Source organism: Micropterus salmoides, unplaced genomic scaffold (assembly GCF_014851395.1).
Source record: "Micropterus salmoides isolate LMB-PRFRI ecotype aquatic unplaced genomic scaffold, ASM1485139v1 Ms_hic_scaffold_6, whole genome shotgun sequence".
NCBI classification, from domain to species: Eukaryota; Metazoa; Chordata; class Actinopteri; order Centrarchiformes; family Centrarchidae; genus Micropterus; species Micropterus salmoides.
In genome coordinates, this window is record NW_024044348.1 from 16158352 (window position 1) to 16179579 (window position 21228).

The following is a 21228-nucleotide window of genomic DNA, read 5'->3' on the forward strand; positions in this document are numbered from 1 at the left end:
TATATATGCATAATTAACTATTGTATGCATACCAATTGTTATATAAGTATTATTCTTAACATGTTAATATATGTGAACGTGGCATAAGCTTCTTTTGGCATATGGGTCAGTGGGAGAGAACAATACACAGTGCTTGGAGCACAATGGACCACGCTGAGGTGCTAGCTGTTACTGTTAAACTAAATAAAACTGTCATCACAAACAATTAGTAATTTACATTTATTACCCAGAGCATTCACAATAATCACTCATGGGGGGAAAAAGGAAGTAGGACTAAAAGTTCTATTTACAACCACGAAAAGCAAGCAGGATAACAAACCAAACTGACTGGTATTATAACCACCCTGCTGATCCACTTCTGGTCCGTTTAGTGTCCGACTGACCTACTAGTTTGAAAAATTCAACAAATTTCATTGTCTTTTTCATTTTACCAGTTTCCTCCCTGTTGCTGAGGTAATTCAATTCAGTAAGATTATTTCAGGTGATGTATGCAAAACTCACACTTGTTGTCAGCTTCAAGGACATTTCTCTTTAAAAATTACAAACACAACTGATTTTAAAAGCATCCAAAATAGGTAAACAAGCTATTTACGAATAACTTTAATGGGAAATAAAAGGATGATGAAACACATAACATTAAATATTACTTTGTAATAAATTAACATTTATTTAGGTTTTTTCAGGTACTTGGTCATAAACCAAATTACTGGATAAACTGACTATGGACCTTTGACCTGCTAGTGGCGCTAGAGGTCAGATCATTGCCAAAGCCATTAAGATGTATCCTCAAGCGAACATGAGTATCTGTAGCAAATCCCATGGCAATCCATCCAGTACTTGTTGAGATATTTCAGACGTGACCAAAGTGGTGGACCGACTGACAGACCGGCATTGCCCTCCCTAGAGTGAGAAGCTGACAAGTGTTTAGACTGCGACTGCAAGGTTTCTGCAGTGCTTTGCCACATGCCATTCAGCCTGTCATTTCTGAGATTTCCTGCTCGTGTATAAAAGTGGAAATGCTTTCAAAGTCATAGAAAGGAATTGTAACTTTAAGCAAGACTCCCACACTTGATGTGAGAGGAACCTCTTCAACATATAGACTCAATATTCATCTCATTGCCCTCCTTACAGACCAGAAACATACATTTAGTATCTTTAAAGAAAGCTGGCCTTCTGGTTTGCATAAGATCAGCATTAAGTAATTGAAGTTACATTATGCATGCAAACAAGAGAAAATGGTAATTTGTCACTCTGTGCCTCAGTGTTCTAAAATGCCCCCTTGGGATGTGGCATGGTTCAGAGCAGAGAAAACAAATGCAAACCCAGAGTTTGAAAGATGAGCTGAAGCCCACGCTCTCTGAGGCAATCAGATATGCACCTACTAATCGCTCTGCCTATTAGCCCCATGCTTAGCAGACTATAGCAGACAGAAACTGACACTAATATTACAATATGAGAGTGCAATACCAAGCTTTCTGAAACTGGCCCGTAAAAAAATGTCTTAGTTTTGAGGCACACCCTGTGATGAAGTACTAAAGATTGGGAAAACAACGCATGATGCAAAAACAATTGTGGGTCTAATTTCCTAGTTTGGCATCATGACCCTTGAGTTTGTTAAAAATGTCCTCACCTAATCCAAAAAGCAATTAAAACACTTCATCAACACAGTGACACTCACACTGCAATTAAACATGCCCCTATGAAGTGTCCTATTGACTTTTGCTTGTTCAGGTGTGCTTTCTCCAGTTTGCCGCAATTAATGACTATGGTGTCTGCATACAGATGGTGAATTGAATGAGAGAGTGGGAGAATCATGAAAGACTTAATCATTCTTGGTAGACGTCCTTCAAGAGTCTGAGTCCCTCTTCACAATTGCAGTGGACAAACACAATGCAGCTGCTCAGTTTACATCATGATAGTTCTGGTGTGTGGCATCCTTAAGAGTGAAAAATGATTATTGGCGCTGCATGTAAGCAAACATACAGTAAACTTGTGTTGTTCTGAGACATCTGAGTTGCTGATTCTTTCATACTTGTACAAATGTGAACAGAATCGTCTTTCTGTTTTGAACACGCCTTGTGACAAGAAGAGATGTGGAAGGTGTGAGCGTCAGCAGCTCTGTGATCCTCTCCAACCTACTTTGAGTGGGCTGAGCAAATTTAACAAAAATATGTCATGCCACCAGAGAAGCACATATGTTCATATTAATGTACTGATCAGCCAACAGGACACTTAACTTTACTGCCATATATAAATGTTAAACTTATTTCAAATGCAATTGTCAATGTAGAATTATGATCTTACTTTGTTCTGATAATCATTACCTTTTGAACACTGGGGTTTGTAATTGAATTGTCACCTTAATAAATCAGTGTTCCTGTTACTTCTTTATAAACCCAAATTATGAAACCGGTATTTAAAAAAAAGTACATCCTGTTTTCTCCTCCCTGTACTCGGGAACGATGATGGACAGAGCAGCTGCAACCTGCGCATGTAAATCCCAATATGTGTATTCCACATCATGTCTGGACCGGGCTTCAGAGAGAACTCCTACCTCTCTGGTAAAGTAGTGTTCTGCATCCTGCTTTGAATATGTCTTCAAATTGATGATGCCAGCTTGTAACGGGCCCTCAGGGACTTCATAGAGACACACTTTAGCCTTCTCCGTGACATTCAGAAGCAGCTGCAAAGCCCAGTCATGCAGCAGAGACGCTGGAAACTTCTGGTGAGTTTCCAACTCCACTTCTTGTGACGTTTTTATAAAAAAATTTTCCTACCATGGCTCCTGGTAGCCTAAGGTCTGCACTCAGCTCCTGACAGGAAGCTTTGACAACCACTGAATTTAGTCAGTGGAAACTTGTTATGAAAGTTGTTCATCGCTGAAAAAAAGATTTAGATGGAACTTTTGCCTCACAGATAAATAGATCACCTTCCAAATCAGTGATGGCTGCATAAAGACCAGGCTTACTAACATAAGTAGAACCCTCTCCTTTCACTACTGGTGAGGTGACATGGCTTTAACTGAACAGCACCATCATTAATAAGAACGGTCTCAGGTTTAATAGCCAACATTCAGTTAAGTAGTCAATTAAGTATTTCATTTTGTGCCATCATCATAGGTGTCATTTACACTGGGGACGCTGGGGCTGGGGACATGTCCCCACCACATTTTGAAATGGCTGATTTTGTCCCTATCCCTTTTTTAAAGCATTTGTTAAAAATGTTCTGAAAAAGAAATGTTACCTAATGATAACTACCGTTACTAATGAAAATACTTAGAGAAAGGTTAATTTGCACAATAACATGCACTGCAATTTAAATATAGAAGAAACAAATGTGCATTTTCCAAAAAAAAGTAACTTAAGCTAAGAAACAAACAAGCTACTGATTACTGCATTATATTCTGTTATATTAATTTATTGTCACCTGCCAGCTGAATTTTTTAGTTTTCCTTTACATCTTTTAAATAAAAAAGACATTTCCACTGTAATTTGGAGCACAAAATGTCTCCAGAATGCCTCCAAAATGCAGGAAATTAAGTGTTTACTGCTCCAATTTTAAGGGGGAGGATCCCCAGACCCTTGCATTTATTAGTTTTTCAAAATAGTGTTAAAATCTTCTCGTCTTGTTCTCGTGCATCATCACGTTTCGTGACCCAAGTGTATCATCACGCCCCTAATCTGAAGTCTTATGTGCCCACCACTTTTCAACACAAACGCCTGTGGCCATCATTAAAATTTATTTCTCTGAGAACTTTAAGATCCTCTGATAAAGCAGAGCTAGGTGAAAAAGCATAACCAGAACTTTAGATTCATTTCTGAGCTACATACTTTGCCAGAAAATTCAATGGAAGAACTGTGAGAAAGGAGAAAGCAAGAGAAAGGAAGCCAAAGAGGTGCTGTTTATAGCGATAATTTAATGCTGATTTAGCACTTAATGTTGAGCGACGCTTAGACCCTTCAGTAGAGCTTTTGCAATCAATCCTACTCACAAACTGAAAGTTACTTGTTCAATGTCTCAATATCACATAATATGTGAGACACTAGTGGTGAAGACCAGCCAAAACACATCTGAGCATTTTTCATCATTTTGGGTGGATGTAATTTTGCTTCATCAGTGTCTAGCATATAATAACAAAAGCAGTGGACCAAGTGTGTGAAGATGGGAACCCCTAAGCTTGACAATGATACCTGCCTCATGGTCAAATCGGCCACATTAATCTAGTCATTTGATCGATAGTAGTCTTTATAAGGTGCTCAAGAAAATTCCTTTAACATCTTGTCTTTTCAGCAAGGATAGGTTCATTAACTTTTAACCACTCTGTGTCTGCCTGCGGCAAACCAGCACTTAGAACTTTCACTAGACTTCTAGTAAACTATATAAAGCTACATTAATCCTACATGAACATGTAGGAGATGTATCTATGGATCAATCCGTTCTCTTTTCAGTCATTGTCAGTGTGACAATTTTCAAAAAGAAAGCCCTTTAATAAATAAAATACAGGTTGCAAGGCAGAGTATCCAACAGAATTTTTAAAATATGGTGTCTCCAGGGGGCTGGGTGTTCATTCATTCATTCACAACTGCATTGTGCACATGCGCAGGTACAATATCATTTTAAATTAAATAATATCTTGCTGCACAGATGTCCTGGCCTATATATTCTACAGACTTAAGAAAACACATTTGTTTGGTACCACATGTTTTTCAATGAAAAAGAGAATAATGATGTAAAAATAATCATTCCCTCTAATATTGCAAATTACATCGCAATTACAATATTGCAATTAGATATTTTTTCAAAATTGTTCAGCCCTACTGGACAGAGACACATTTCACAACATCTCTCATCACACTTTCACCATGGAAGGAGGTCCCATCCATTAACAGTTTGAACCTTTGTGATGATTTGTGCCTCCTGGACCCTTTGGCCTTGTGGGCCCGGAGTCCATGGAGGTCCAAGGAGAGAAGATGTCAGAGAATGACACTACAAAGCTAGTGTTTCCTTGCTTGAGTAGGAGCAACAGAATATGACTTTAATGACCTTTAAACTCCAAAAACCAAAAACTAAAGGTGTTTTTTGCACACAATATGTACATTGTTGGAAAAATCAACTGTGCAATATTGACATAACACACCGACAAGTACCAATGTGTGTACAGCAAAAAAAGAAAATGAATCTGGTGTTGCCCCATAAGGTGAAATTCTAGTATCAACGTTTCATGACACTAGGTGCTGAAAAAGACATTAGGCTGTTAAGAAAACTCACACATACACAAACCTAACTACACTGCACAGGCAGATGCTGTCTTAGCCCAACCTGGCTAAGAGGTGTGAGGTTTTGATTAAAACAAGACAATTTGTCATTGTCAGACTAAAGGGAAGGGAGAGAGAAAGGTGTTATGAAATATCATTAAATCTCTGTAGTTTTGATGAATTATTGATTTGATGTGAATCTGGGTGGTGGCGTTGTGTTTTTGCTCAACCAATTAATGGCATTGTTGCTCCCCATAGCAAAAACCTGTTTAGGCTGTGTGCAAGGGAGGAGATGCTGTTTCAATATTGGTATTTGGACCCTGAAAATATCTCAGTATTTTGTTGCTATTTATTGGTTTTGCTCGAAAGGATTTATTACACTTTTAATAATAGCCTGAAAGCACAAACACTGCTTTCGCAACCACCTCGTGTCCCAAATTAGACACAAAAATTATTGTTGTTGCTGATGGTTGCTCAGTCCCAGCTGAAATATTTGTAAGACTGATATCTACGGCATTTCCCCTCCAGGTTTAGCCCTATAAGAATTATACCACCAGAATTACATTAGTTTAATCTCTAGATATTCTAAAGGCTTGATCAAATCTGTATTCTCTGCACATAAACACTGGTGCATGTGTCCTATAAGCCCGCCCCCCTCCCCAGCTGAGACTACAAGAGACTATTGAATCAAGATTTTTGTGTTTTAGGAGATTTATTCTGCCGTAATGTTTTAGAAATAGTCTTACTGAACTCTCAAAGTGTTGTTTCTGAATTCTTGTTCATATTTTATTCAAGGTTAAGTGTGCATTATTTGTGAATAGCTGTAAATTATAGCTGTACCTCTAAAACTTGAAATTTAAATTGCAGTGTCCTATCAGTAATATTGTGCCCCACATACGGGGGCGCGGCTGCGGACGCTGACCCAGAGCTTCACATGAGGATTCATGTTAATTAATGAACCTGGTGAAGCCAAAGACAAGTTTCCAGAAATGGATAATAAAGATTTATTTATCTTATCTTAAGTATGTTTTTATTTACTGAACTCATGTGTATTAATGATCCATAGTGCCCATGCTAAAAACTGTAAAAAAGCAAGACCTGCTCCCTGCTGTCAGAAGGGTTAATGTTCACATTCATACAGTTTATAGTCTATCTTGTCTTGTCTTAATCATATTCAGGATTTGATGTTTATATAGGACATAGAGTAACTCGATTATTCATATCCCTAATCACTTGATTATAACATTATCCAAGTTTCTGATCACTGTCTGCTGTCTGCAGAGGCGTGTAATTAACCATTCAACATCCCCTGGGTCTGTTGTTTCTGAACTGATTGAGTTATCTCAGATGTTCAGGATAAACCCACTTAAAAGTAGTTACTTTACTTAGTGGAAGTACCAGTACAGCCGTGTAAAAATACCTGCATAAATAAGACCTGCATTCAAAATCCTCATCAGTAAAAGTAAGTATTATCAGCAAAATGTAGTTAAAGTATCAACATGAAACATCCTCATTCTGCAGTATCTCCTGTGTGACTGATATCTTCTTTTATATGACATTCTTTTTTTAATACTGATGCAATAATGTGTAAGCAGCATTTTACTGTTGTGGCTGGTCGAGGTGGAGCTAGTTTATCTACTGAAGACACAGTCAAGTAGTTTAGTCCAGTGGTTTTCGAACCAACATGGTCAGACCCCTCCTAGGGCTCACCAGATAAATCTGAGATTACATGATTATTGGGACAGGACAGAAGAAATTTTTTTTATTTGTATTCATTATTCGCACTTTTCTCTAATATTAGCATTTTCGTTGGTCTTAAAACTGTTTTTTAATGAACTCATGTGAGAGGTTCAAGCAACACATAGACCCCGATATTGTTAATCACCATATTATTTGTTTCTCTGGTTAATCACTTGAGTCAAACAGGTGCATGCTCAGATAGTCATCAGAAATCCTGAAGATGGATAGGTGGGTTTACATGTCACAGTCTCCATGTTTCTCTTTGAAACAAGCATGATCACACATTCTCAAAGCCAAGATAATCATGTATCTGGGACACATTTTCCAACACAAGTAAACAGGTCACTTCTGGTGTGATTTTGAAAAGCTGCCACCAGAAATGGCAGCTCCATTTGCTTCTGTGGTTGGGGACAAACGTTCTTGTATTGGTTTGGTTGGTATTGGTAAACAGCAGTAAATTATATCCCTAAAAATATCCCAATAATGTTTTAGTTTGACATTCTCAGGTGAAAAGACATCATGTCTAGGTTAAAACTGGGCTATATTAGATTTTTTTTTATACTGTAACATCTTTTTTCTTTTTCTTTTCTTTTTTTACAGTTTTTTATTAAATGAAGCGAAGCCTGCAAGCTAGTTAACTTACAACAGTTAACTTGAATCAGCAACTATACACTCATGCAACATACTCATTTCACTGCATCATACACCCAACTTACCCTCATCATCATGGTGACATATGTAAGCAGTCAGTGCTCTTTCCCTCACACTCAAGCACACACCTACACCTCTGGTCTCTTACTGCAAACACAGTGGCTTGCCCTGCCTCCTTCTGTTTCTCTCTCCATGTATGTATCTGCTCTGTTGACGTTCTCCATCAGCAGTATATCTCATAAAGTTGGCAAAAAAGACCCAGAACTCTTTAGAATCTTTCCACCTGTGATTCTGTTTTCACAGCAGCAGGTGCGCCGCATGTGGATAAGGCTTGTTATTGACATAGCCTTTCAAAAAGATCGGAACCCACCTGGTACTGAATGTCTTCTGTACTGGTGTGTTCACTGTTGCTTTACCTGGTCCGTACCCTGTAAAATATCCACTGTGTCTGCATCTTGTAACGTAATACTAGATAACGTCTCTGCTCTGCAAAACGCTAAAATGGTTCACAAAATATACCTGGGCAACCGTTAATATACTTGCGGGACTCGTCAACACACTGGCTTTGACATGTTAAAAAAACTCCACTTTCAACCAAATTTAGCCCAGTGTTAACCTTTTTATATATTAGATGTTAAACATAAAAACACTGGATGACACATTGGTCAGAATATTGTCAGACTTAAGCACAAGATAAACCTTCACTTCTTCAAGAAAGCATTGTAGGTCAGGTTTGGGACAGTTTAGATGTTTAGATGTTTAGGTCTGAACATCAAGTAAAATTTGTACATTAGTCTATTTTATTCAGTTTGCCCCACTGTGACTATATTTATTTTAAGAAATGCTAATGTCACTCACCCCATTGACAGGATAGGTTTTCCAGTCCAGTTCTCCTAGCACTGTCGTAGTGTCCAACAGAACCACTAGAAAGAGTGGGGTGGTGAAAAAGAAAGTCATGTAAAATGGAGGAGAAAAGTTTGAAAGAACAACAGTATAAGGACAAAGAGTGACAGGAGAGCATAGAAAGGGGAAGAGAGAGAGTATGAGAGAGGTTAGTGAATTTAAAAAGAGAGATGAAGGTGACAAAATAGGAAGAGAGCAGACAATAGTTATCAAGCTGTCAATGATGAGCGGACAGAGCTGTAGAGCCCTTATCAGATTCAACCACCTATGAAATAACAGCTCTTAGGAAAGTCTAAGACAACACCAACACTAACAGATCCGCCCTCCATCTAAGTGAAGTCTGTAAGATTAGTATTCTCCTTCTCAGAGGTCAGGAGTTTTCTGTGCTACATGACATCAAAGATAAGCCAAAGATCAATAAAGGGGAAAGATAGAAGACTATGGAAACTTTCATTATTTAACCAAACTAAATGATTTGATCTAAACTAATTTAAGACAAAAACAGTCAGTCAATCTTTACGAATGGTGACAACCCTTTCACTAACAATATCATACTGTTTGGAGTTAACTGAGTAACTAAGTTCCCCCTTGAGCCAAATGATTTCTTTCGTCATTTGATAGCACCGTCCAGTATCCCTAGGAATAACATTCATAATGGATGCTTCCATGTCTCACAATTTAGGTCCAGTTCCAATTATCAGTGCCAGTGCAGGACGTAGTGTGTCCTGTATGTAGCAAGGTTGTAATTAATGGTGTGGTTGGGCAGCAATAAGATATGTTTTGAGTTTTGTCAATTTGGATCAGTTCTGTGACATAGAACAGTGTATGGATCAGTGGACACATGATGTACAAAATAATCTTGCCCTTATTGTTCCCCCCAAATGTAAACACTTGTTTAAAGTCTGAACAGTTTTGTGTGTGACATACAGATGGATGGACCAACAGACCAAAACAGATGGACGGATGGATCTCGTGATTTCATGTGGAGGGACGCTCACACTCACTTCATACTTGAATTTGGACTTATGTCGAATTCACACTGAAGAATATCAGTTCAATAATGGCCGACCTGTCAGACTGCTCAGTTTATCGAGTCTGGTGTGCATTAGAGGCTGACATTTTTTTCGGGAATCCTGTGGGTCATGGGATTCCTGTGGGATTCCCACAGAATGGGAGTCAATTTCACTAATCATCACAGGACTGGAACGGGACAGGAGATTCTTAAGTCTGTTTTTTATATTTAAATATGCATTCCTAATATGACGATGATATCCTAGTGTGCATTATTGGAAAATTACCTACGCAGCATCTTGTACACCACGTGATTCCCAGACTAAAAGACTATCATGTTGGATTTTACAACATGACGTCGTATAAGTTGCAAAACTTATACGACGTCACCTTAGTACGTTATGCAAGTCTTGAAACACGGTATCTCTGTTTGGTCGAGGTCCAACGTTTAGTCACAGCAAGAATTTACGATCCTAGCAGCTAATCTGGCACTGTGATCATTTCAAAAGATAAAAAAATAGTGTAATCTTATCTCAGTATTAGTGTTTGTTGGTGTTTTGTGCGCGTTAACAACTTTCTTTTTGTGTGTGTCCATGACCACATTGTGTACATACAAATGTAACAATCTTGTTGCTGTCTGCACTCTGGTCACGGCTCAGGCATGAAAAGAGCCATTATCTGGCCCTTGCTAAGCCCCCTGAGCCAATTTGATATGATGAATGTGCAATTTCCTTTGTCTCCACATAGCCAGTTAATTACAATCTCTATCAATAAAGTGCGTCCCACTTCAGTGGTTGACATTATAGACCAAAGAGTCACATCTTCAGACGACCTGTCACTCGCGGACTTTGCCAAATCTGGGGTAATTTAATGGGGTTGCTACTGTTTTGAGAACAAGTTAGATAACTAGAGAAGATACACTTTGGTGAGACTAAATGAACCGTTTCAGTATTTACAGAGACTTAATTTAGCCTTGATCCCCCTGCTGGTAATTAAGGGCTGAATTATAATAAGATGGCCTTGCCCCTATTCAAAAGAAGGACATAGAGAGAGACTGGGAGAAAGACTATGAGGCAGACCAATAGAGACAGAGAGATATTGATTTTTGACAAAATTAGAAAAACAATCTTTCATAATCATGAGAGATGTTCCATAACATGTTTGACAGCAGCAAACTTTTTCCACCAACTCTCATCACTGTCTGTCTGTCACACACACAAACACACCCACCCAAACATACATACACAGTAATATAGTCATAAAATAATTAAATTCCTGCAACTATCTTTGGAGCCAGGAAATAATAGATGACCCAAGACCACAGCGCTGAATATGATACACAGATTTTCTCACTCAAAGCACACACACACACACACACACACACACACACACACACACACACACACACACTCACTCACTCCACACGCATGAGTATTTATCAGGAGGCCAAATCACATTACTTTTGTCTGGGTATAGTGTCTGGAAGCATAATAATCTACAAATGTCCTTTCTAAGTTTTGCTGAAACAAAGTCTATATGTCTGTGAATTGCCACAGTTTCTCTTGTGATGTGTCATTTATACACTTGCACCAATATTGCTGAACGAATGAACAAATTAATGAATGTGAATGAGCAAATCTTTAACACTGAATCCTCAAGCTGAACTGAGTATATGGAATCAGTAGTGTCACTGACCGAATCAGTAGCTTTTAGCATTGAGGCTCCCTACCATCACTGACAGCACTGTTGTCAGCTCAGCTGTTTACATACAGTATGTGTTACTTCCTGGTTAAAAGCTCACTGAAACACAGAAAAGAACATGATGTGTTAAGTCTGCTGTCGTTAGGTGGTTGCTGAGCTATTTATCTTGTTAACAGTGCTCGCATAGGCTTAATTTTGTGCCAAACTGAACAAAAATGTTTGTACTAACAAGAGACTGAAGTTGCGTAAACAGAAAAGCTTCTTAATTTTTAACATTACATAGTCCTGTTTAAGCATGTTTTAATTGACACGGACATTATTATTATTTGTAAATCTATCTTCTTTTGCATCTGCCTCGGACATCTCTTCTCCCCACACTCACACACTCCTATACCTCTGGTCTCTCACTGCAAAATCACCTGCTTGTGGGGGCGGCTGTGGCTCAGGAGGTAGAGCGGGTTGGCGGTTAATCGGAAGGTCGGTTCAATCCCGGCTCCCCCAGGCTGTATGTCGAAGTGTCCTTGTGCAAGATACTGAACCCCGAATTTCCCCTGCGGCTGTTCCGCCAGTGCATGAATGTGTGTGAATGTTAGTTTCTGTTTGAGCACTTAGGCTCAGTGTACGAATGTGTGCAGATGTAGTGTAAAAGTGCTTTGAGTGGTCGAAAAGACTAGAAAGGTGCTATAGAAATACAGAGCATTTACATTTACCCCGCCTCTCTGTCTCTCTCCCTGTAAGTGTCTGCTCCATCAGCAGTATGTTTTACAAAGTTGCTGAAAAGACACAACACTCGCAATCAATCATCTGATCAGTTCAATTACTCTACAGCGACTTCCAGCTCTGATAGTCTGAAAATCCGAAACGTATTTGGGAGGTTTTAGGCTATTTTAATTGCTTTTGCCTGACTTGTAGTTGCTGACTAATTAGCTTTTCACTGTCTAGACCTACTCTGCTTTTAAGAGTACAAGGTGCCGTAGTACATGACTTATTCTTTATTTTCTGTGGCAGCAAACACAACAAAGTAACAGTAAATATTATACTGCAAACTGAGCTCATCTACACACAGGGGCAGATTGGTCATCGGGAATTTTGGGAACATTCCCGAACGGCCGGTCCATTTCAGGCCAAACTGGCAGGTGTTCAAGAGCTGGTGTTTAATTTTAAATGATCCGTGATCTGAAGCGAACACGGAAGTCCCTGAAACCTGCATTCAACTGAACGGCCAGCAGGGAGCGACTGGTTGCAAAAAGAAGTCTGGCTCCATTCGAAATAATATTAAAATGACCCTACTTCTCACCTGAATAATTACCTCAGTAAACACTTTCCTGATGAGTTAATGGTCCCACTTATTTTAACATAGACCACAAAGCAGAGTATATTTCAGGGAGGGATTATCTATGATTGACAAGTTGTTACCACGGTGACCTGTCAATCAGGCTAGAGGCAACTCGTACCCTCGGCACTGAGTAAATTTAACCAGTGGCGTTGAAAAAGCTTATTAGGAGTCAGCTGTTCACTTTCTCTGGTAAGTTCATTTAGTTTTAATACTGTTGTTCGCTAGACAAATTCAGCCCGGTTAAAATGACAGTTAACGTGAATTACAGATGTACCTAGCTAAGCAAGCTAGTTAGCTCTACACATGGCCGTTAGCTCCACCGTCTCATCCAAATATGGTCACGTTCGGTGCCACTGTTTGCAAAAACTCAACATGGTGGCGCCCTATCGGCCAAACTCAAGGCTTCAAAACCGCAGTCCACAAACCAACGGGTGATGTTACGATGACTACGTCCATTTCTTATATACAATCTATGGCTGCAGCAAACGCTGTCTGTGTGTCTATCAGACTGGGCCAAACTAAAACTTTCAATATTGAGGGTGGATATGAGCGGCCCCTCCCAGCTTGGAGGGGCCGCTCATATCCACCCTCGTTTTTGCTGAAATCTGATTGGCTCAACGGCGCCAATCAAAGGAGTTTACTCTCAATACGTTTTGTCCAGCCCAGGATTGTGTGACAAGCACAACAGAGCAGGTACACATGTCGATAAGAAAGAAAGAGGAAAAAGAAATGTGTGGTGCCGAAAAGATAATAATTTAGAAAAAAAAAAAGTTGGCACAAGAGGCAGCTAAATGTACCTTAGGTGCTGTGGCAGACACAAATGAGGCAGGACCCAGCACAGACACGGATAAGTAATGCATTTATTATAACCTGAGATTATTTATATATGCATTTATGTATAGGCATATAAACTATTTCATATATATACAGGAGGAGTAAGAGGAGAAGCAAGAGAAGGACAATGGAACAAGACAAAAAAGTAACAGGTACAGGGACAGTGTGCAGGGCTGGGTAGGCAATCATCCATTGATAGAATTGATAATAGGGGTGTAACAGTACATGTATTCGTATACATATTCGTTTGGGTATAGGACTGTCGGAACAGTGCACTGTACACCGAATGCAGTCTTTAACGTCATATATTAGGCTTGTTTTGTGTGTGGAACAAACGTAAATTCCGAGTTTCTACACGGACATATTAAGTGGTGGACCAAATCTCATTTAAACATACTTTAGACTTCTGAAATGTTTTTTTTTTATCTGAGCAGGCCTTCAAGCTGGGATTGATAATGCTCATAGATGGAATAAAGGAATAAAGCCCAATGTCTTCTGATTGGCCAAGACCTGAAGCATGTTACCAGGCTGTTGTTGTCACTGAGCGGTACAGACAGACTGAACATAATAGGTCTCCTTTAAGTGATTAGTTGATTGACCGGTTGATTGAACATTTACCAATGAAAAGTTAAAACACTTTTGATAACTGATTCATGTGTAAGTAGGGCGATAATTATTGCAATATAATTTTCCTCAATAACTTAATATTTCTGTTAAGATTTATTTTGTTGAAGAAAAGGGACTGAAAAAAGATGTCTCATAATTGTTTTGAATGTTCTACCTCAGATTTGTTAAGTGATCCACTGTTTGGCAAGTGTTTGGCATGTTCTGAACATAAAGAATAGTTTAAAACCACAATTAACCATCTGGTTTCTTCAACTTTCACTCAGGGCAAAAAAATCAGCCTTTAAACTTGAAAGGAATAATGATTTGACATTTATCTTGATAATTATTGATATCAAATGATATAGATAGATAGATATATAGATAGTTTTATTAGCCACAATACCAGTGGAATTTGTTTTCGATACAGTATGTTGTTTAAGCTCTGCATCATGTACCTACAATACAAACAACAAATAGACAATACACTTCACAAGGTGTAACAATACAAAATACATTGGGTAAATGGCCATGCTGGTAGTGTATGAGGAGGCAGCTAAAGCGAGGAGTTCTAAGTCCTGATGGCTATGGGGGAAAAGCTGTTTATGAAGAGTTTGGTGTTGGTGGAGAGTGACCTGCAGCGCGTCCCTGAGGGAAGGACCTGGAAGAAGTGGTGAGCAGGCTGTGAGGGGTCGGAGAAGATTTTCTTTGCACGCCCAATGTGTATAGAGGGAATCAGCTATGATTGCCTATGATGTTGGATGCTTTGTTGGCAGTCTGCTGTAGTTTTTTCTTTGTTTGGCATGTGAAAGGTTTTATCGTGATACAACTTTTGGCTATATCACCTATATGTGTGAGCCATTTATTAATTTTTGCTGTGTATTTTTAATTTTATTTTTTGCTGTTGACCAGAAAAAACACCCAGTTTACCATTCGCTAAACCCCTTATCCAAATAGCGATTGTCCAGACGTGGCTTAGCAACGGTCACATGAAGTTTACAGGAAGTTTACAACTGAACCAACATTCCCCAAAATAGCATTTTGCCAGACACTGAACAACTAGCTAACCCGCTCAGGTTAAGAAGCTAAAAAAATAACAGTTTGATGTTACAATTTTTTCTTCTTCTCGTAATACAAAAACTAACTTTACCTTTCAGTACAAGAACAATGCAGCTTCATTCTTTCAATGCATTCTTCACGGTGTCTCTACAACTTCTGAGGATGCTGACCTTTTACCTTGGGCATGTAGCTTTAGACTGGGACTTTTAACACACTATCTTGTATGTAGCCATCAAGTCCATATTTAAGACCCCTTTTAGAAGATTCTCTTGTCTCGCTTAGAGTAGATATTAAGATATCGCATAGACAAGGTACCTAGAAATTGCCATTATATTTAACATAATTCATACAAAATAATTTTTTATATTGCTAAATGACCAATAAATACACTGTTATGTAAAGGCATCTCATATGTCTCTCTTTCTCTTACTGTGAGAGGACATCCACAAGTCATTAAAAAACTCACTCAGATAAATTCCACCTGGATAACATATACTAGCTTGTTGTCAATATATTTTAAATTCCTCACGTTGTCGTTTTTTTCAGGTTTCTCCTATGTGCATCCCCTCCCCTTCAAGCCTGTCACCACCACGGGCAGACAGGCATCCTGTGGGGAAAACTGAGCACACACACACACACAAGACACACAGAAAAATGAAGTGAAAGAGACTTTGACATTTGGCTAGTGAAAAGGCTCCTGTCGTCTTTGAAAATGTGTATCCTAAACATTAAACATTCAGGAAGGAATATTAAACTGACCTCTGCAAATGTGCAAAGTGGAAAATGTCAAGAACCGATTAGATTATGGCGACCATTTACACATATGACTTATGAATACAACTGAGGGGAGGTAAAATTATTAAGTCCTGTGTTTCTCAACCATCTGCAACTGCACACAATGCCCATGTGAAATGAATTTTGAAAAGAGTTTTCTGATAAATTTAGTCAAGATCAACAACTGGCCCGACATAATATAATGTGTCATACAGTAAGTATAGCAAAAGTGTCTGTGATGAATCCTCTTGCAACTGCATGGGCCAAAATCTGTTATATTTTTATCCATTAATGTATGAAGTCATCATAGAAGACAGAAGAGGGGCAGAAATAGGCATCTCTGAAGCATCACTATAGCTGACAGAGTGTGCTAGAAGCTGACATTCACTGTAACACTTTGTGGTCCCTAGCTGTGGAAATGTTTCTGTGGAGGGGAAGTATAATGTCAGAGCCTCTTTCATAATTGGGCTGATGGAGCTCCTGTCTGTATTTTAAGATGAAGTGGTTTAAAAAAAACTTCCAATGCCACGTTTAGTCTTTTAAAGATATGTGTTCTTAGTTGCTGTTCATAGCGGAAAAACAGCTGACAAACTGACATTTCCGCATGCATTTTTAGGCTGAAAATGTGTTTTTTAAATGTGTATTTCTTGGTTAAATTGAGAGCAAAATTTAGTGGGTTGAAAAGTTATTAAAACATTGCCATGTTCAGTCTTTCAAAGATGTATTTTGTAAGCTACAGTATCAGTCAAGTCAACCACGGCTGATATCTCTTGGTTCATCTAAGTCAATAATATAGGCATTTTGAGGCTGCATATTCATGTTTAATTATATTATATTATATATTATTGTTCAAATTCCACATAGATGTGTCAACTCATGCTAAAACCATATAAGACTTAAGGAGGAAAATAGCAAAACACCTCAAGTAGAGCACATTAGTCATCCATGTGCAATCTTAGTATTGAAATATCTGCTAGCCTAATATACAAAATAACGTGGAATCACTTGTGAAATTATTTCATTGTTCATAAGTGAAGGTGAATTTTTTAATTGCTCTTATCGTATTTAAAGTCTTGAATATTGTTTCTTTATTTATGGGTGCAGAGAGTAAATGAGCTGCAATGCAAAACATTAGGTTACCCTTTGCGTGCGTGCGTGTAATGGGGGAGATTAGAATCAGTTTTGTCGGGAAAATACTATAAAATGGTCAGTTCTGTGGATCCACCCTTGTTCTGAGGTGGGGGATGCATTGAGGCTCTTTATACTCACCTTGGTTCGTGGTTCCCGGGTCCGACAGGATACTTTCAAGCAAGAACAGAAACACACAGTATTTCCCACCGGAGCACATCGTTGAGTCAGACACAAGTGCGCTCTGAGCTAAAACGCTGCACAGACTCCTAAATAGATCCCCAAAATGACAAGATCAGTAGGTTTCATGAAAGAGGCTTCTGAAATCGTCCCAGTATCCAGACTCAGAAGGTCACCCTTGGATCCACAGAAGTTGTTAATGTTTATTTATTTATTTATTTTTAGCCCCGCATCCCTCCATATGGAGACAGACAGACGATTTAAAGCGACCAGCCATTGCGCACAAAAACCCGACAACTGGAGCTGTAGCAAGTTATGAAAAGAAATAGCCTACGTGAAGGAGTAGTTGTCTGGAAACCTGAAAACACTGACAGGTCGACGGCGGCAGGTGCAGACTATCCCAAAAGTGTCCAAAAGCGCACTTCCCCGATGTGTGTTGGTGGTAAAGTCAGTCTGTTTGTCTTTTAACGTTTCTATCCCAAAACAAGAGAGAAACGGAGGGAGATAAGGGAAAACCCCGGACTTCCCGCTCCACTTTCAGCCAGTGAATCCGTCACGGTGTCTCTGTATCACTGCGTGTCTCTCTCTCTCTCTCTCTCTCTCTCTCTCTCTCTCTCACTCTCTCTCCCCTCAGGACAGGAGGGATGCTCTGGCACAGCCAGAGGAGTCGATTTTTATACCAGGAGCCTATAAGCGTGCAAATCTAACTTGGGTCTTTTGTGGTATTTCACCTCATTTCTCACTTTACATCATGTAAAACGCGCGGGTCAGTCGTTTCCATCAAACGTTATTGATTCCGGAGGGATGCTGGGGAGATGGAAGGAAATATGAGGCCATTATAAAACTCGTGCATCACTCCTGTGCTATGATGTAGGTTATACCTGCATTGGATTATGTTGTAGGAATAGTAATGTGTCTGGAACAGTTTCTATTTATGGTGGCAGGGGAGGAAGGCAGGCAGACACATAAGAGTATAAGTTGATATAAGGCATGGTGGGTTGAATGTACACACACATTCATTTACATGATCTTGTGAGTCACTTCATTGCATTGTTGCATGAAAACAATATGTTTGCAAACAACTGGTGTTTTGGTTATCTGGGAAAAAATAATGTTGCCTGTAGTATGCATGTGAAGTAATGATTCCTGCAGCAGCAGCAGCAGCAGCAGCAGCAGAAACAGTTTAGTAGAAGAAAGTACAAACAAAATTCCAACAAAAATAGCAGCGCAAATACAGTTCTTAACAAAACAAAAGAACACAAGCAGTAATTGGATTACCATTTTAATCCTTTAATGTGCTTGTGTGTACATTTCCATATTTCATATTTATGTCAGCTTATGGTCGATAAGTCACAGCAGTGGCTGACTGCTCATTATAAGTGTACCCACTCAACATTTCAGCTTTTTTTAAAGCATGTCCTGACACAAAGAGTTTCATCTTTGCTTCAAACACTTATACCTGTCATGAGCAATGGCCTGTGAGCTTTAATCTGTAACACAAACAAATAGTGTATGTACCCTGCAGAAGTAGATATCTAGGTTGCTTGCCTTGTGCAGACATACGGAGTCACCAAGATAATTACTGAACTTTGTTGCCTTCCTGGATCTTATTGTTAATGTCATGGTGAACCATTTCATAAAATCAAACTAATATGTCTTCCAAGTAGCATGTGTGGACTGGCCTGTGGCATGGGCAAAATAGGCAACTGCCTGGGGACTCGCTATTTTTTGTGGGCCCTGATGGGCAACGCTTTTTCTTTTATTGTCTTCTTGGTTGTGTGAGGCTGCATTCACCTTTAACCCAGGTAATTAAGAAATTTATGACTAGCAAATATTAATTTTCAAACCATACTCTTCTTTACCTCCTTGAGCCAAAAAGAGCATTTTTGGAAGCTGAGAAACCTGTCTAAGCTACAGCATGTGAAATATCTGGAAAACTTTGTTTTTTGACAAATGCAGACGTAGAAGAGGGTAGTGTTTTGTTTGCTTATTCAGTTTTAAATAAAAGAATATGTTTTATTCTTTTATTTATCTTTTACCTCACCTGGGGCTCCAGAAAGATGAAGGCTGCCCCCATCTAATGAAGAAAACAGGGCTCACCTCAGTGGGAACCTAGCATAATACTGCATTTCAGCATCATAAACAGTGACACCAGACTGGAGTAGAGTTTGCCTCTGTGATAATTTTTGGCCTTGCTTGGTTAAAAATAAAGTCTTGGTGAGTTCAGACATTCACTTAAATGATACGTATTCGTGTGCCATCAGCAGTGCACAGTAGAGCTGACAGAGAGTCACAGTTCTATAGAGCCAAGTATTCCCACAGCCCTCAGTAGTTATGACTTCATGAGCTTCTTTAATGATAAAATTCTAACTATTAGAAACAAAATTCACCAAGACCTGCCCTCAACTAGCACCGACTTATCTCCAAACTCAGGAACCTCAGAAACAGCTGTAAAACCAGATATATGTTCAGACTGCTTTGCTTCCCTCAATCTTTACCAACTTCTATTCTAATTTCTTCATCTAAACCATCAACCTGCCTCTTAGACCCCATCCCGACTAGGCTGCTTAAAGAAGTTTTACCCTTAGTCAGCACTTCTCTACTAGATATGATCAATCTATCTTTATCAACAGGCTACCACAGTACTTTAAAGTAGCTGTAATTAAACCGGACCAATCCACTTTATATATGCTTCCTTTAGGCAATATTATCAGGAAACATTCCATAAACTTCCATTGTTATGCAGATGATACTCAGTTATATCTATTGATCAAGCCAGATGAAACTCATCAGTTAGCTAAACTTCAAATGTGTCTTCAGGATGTTAAAACCTGGATGACCTGTAATTTTCTAATGTTAAACTCTGATAAAACTGAAGTTATTGTTCTAGGGCCCAGGCACCTCCGTGACGCATTATCTAAAAATATAGTTTCCCTTGATGGCATCGCCCTGGCCTCCAGCACCACTGTGAGGAATTTTGGAGTTGTCTTTGATCAGAACATGTTGTTTAAGTCTCACATTAAGCAAATTTTAAGGGCCGTCTTTTTTCACCTTCGTAATATTGCAAAAACATCCTGTCTAAATATGATGCCCTTAGTTAAGCTGCTATAGGCCTAGACTGCCGAGGGATTTCCCATGATGTACTGAGCTCCTCTCTCCTCTACTTTCTCTCCCTCTGTATGCAACCTCATCCCATTAATGCATGTTACTAACTCGACTTCTTCCCTTTCCCGTAGTCTTGTGCTTTCTCGTCCCTCTCCTCTCTCCTCCTATCACTTCCTGCAGATGTTTCTGGCTCTGGAGCTGTGGAGTCTGGATCTGTGGTTGCGAGTCACCTGCTGCCCCTGTGTTCCTGCTCGACACCCTCTGCTACAATTATTGTTACTAGTCCTATTGTTATTATTGTTATTATAATCATTAACATTACGATTATTATCATTAACACTACTATAAATATCTGTACCATTTTTCATTTGGTCTATAGCAACATCACCTGTTGTTGTTGTCTGTACCTCTGTGTGGATATTGTGTAGGCTGCCTCCCTCCCCTCTCTCTCTCCTTCCATCCCTCTCTCTCTTTCTCTCTGTTCCTCTCTTGCCTTCTCTCTCTCGCTCCCTCTCTCTTTCTCCTTCACCCCCAACCGGTCGAGGCAGATGGCCGCCAACCCTGAGCTATGGTTCTGCTCGAGGTTTCTGCCTCTTAAAAGGAAGTTTTTCCTTGCCTCTGTCGCCTAGTGCTTGCTCTTGGTGGGAACTGTTGGGTTTCTGTAAATATCATCACAGAGTACAGTCTAGACCTGCTCTTTTATGAAAAGCGCTCTGAGATAACTGTTGTTGTGATTTTCCACTATATAAATAAAATTGAATTGAATTGAATTGAATTGAACTGAATTGAATATAAGCCCTACTTCCAAACATTTGATCTGGCTAAATCAAAGTGTTCTGATATTGCTTCTTCAGGTTTCCAGGGACAATTTCCATCACCCGAATTGAATTTATTCAAATCTGGCCAGTTCCATGAAATTTGTGAATATGTGAAAAAAGGTGTATAAAG

General features: G+C 39.2%; 1 protein-coding gene across 2 annotated transcripts in view; it reads right to left on the reverse strand.

The window, feature by feature from the left end:
• The window catches only part of LOC119890235 (ephrin type-A receptor 6-like), a 61442-nt gene extending 43728 nt beyond the window's left edge, over positions 1-17714 (reverse strand). For both annotated transcript variants that reach the window (XM_038701395.1, XM_038701393.1), the window contains exons 1-2: positions 17137-17714; positions 8505-8569 (exon numbers count right to left, since the gene is read on the reverse strand). In XM_038701395.1, the coding sequence (XP_038557323.1) occupies positions 8505-8569; positions 17137-17215 (144 nt within the window). In that variant the 5' untranslated portion in view covers positions 17216-17714. The remainder of the gene's footprint in view (positions 1-8504; positions 8570-17136) is intronic.
• Positions 17715-21228: the final 3514 nt, after the last annotated feature.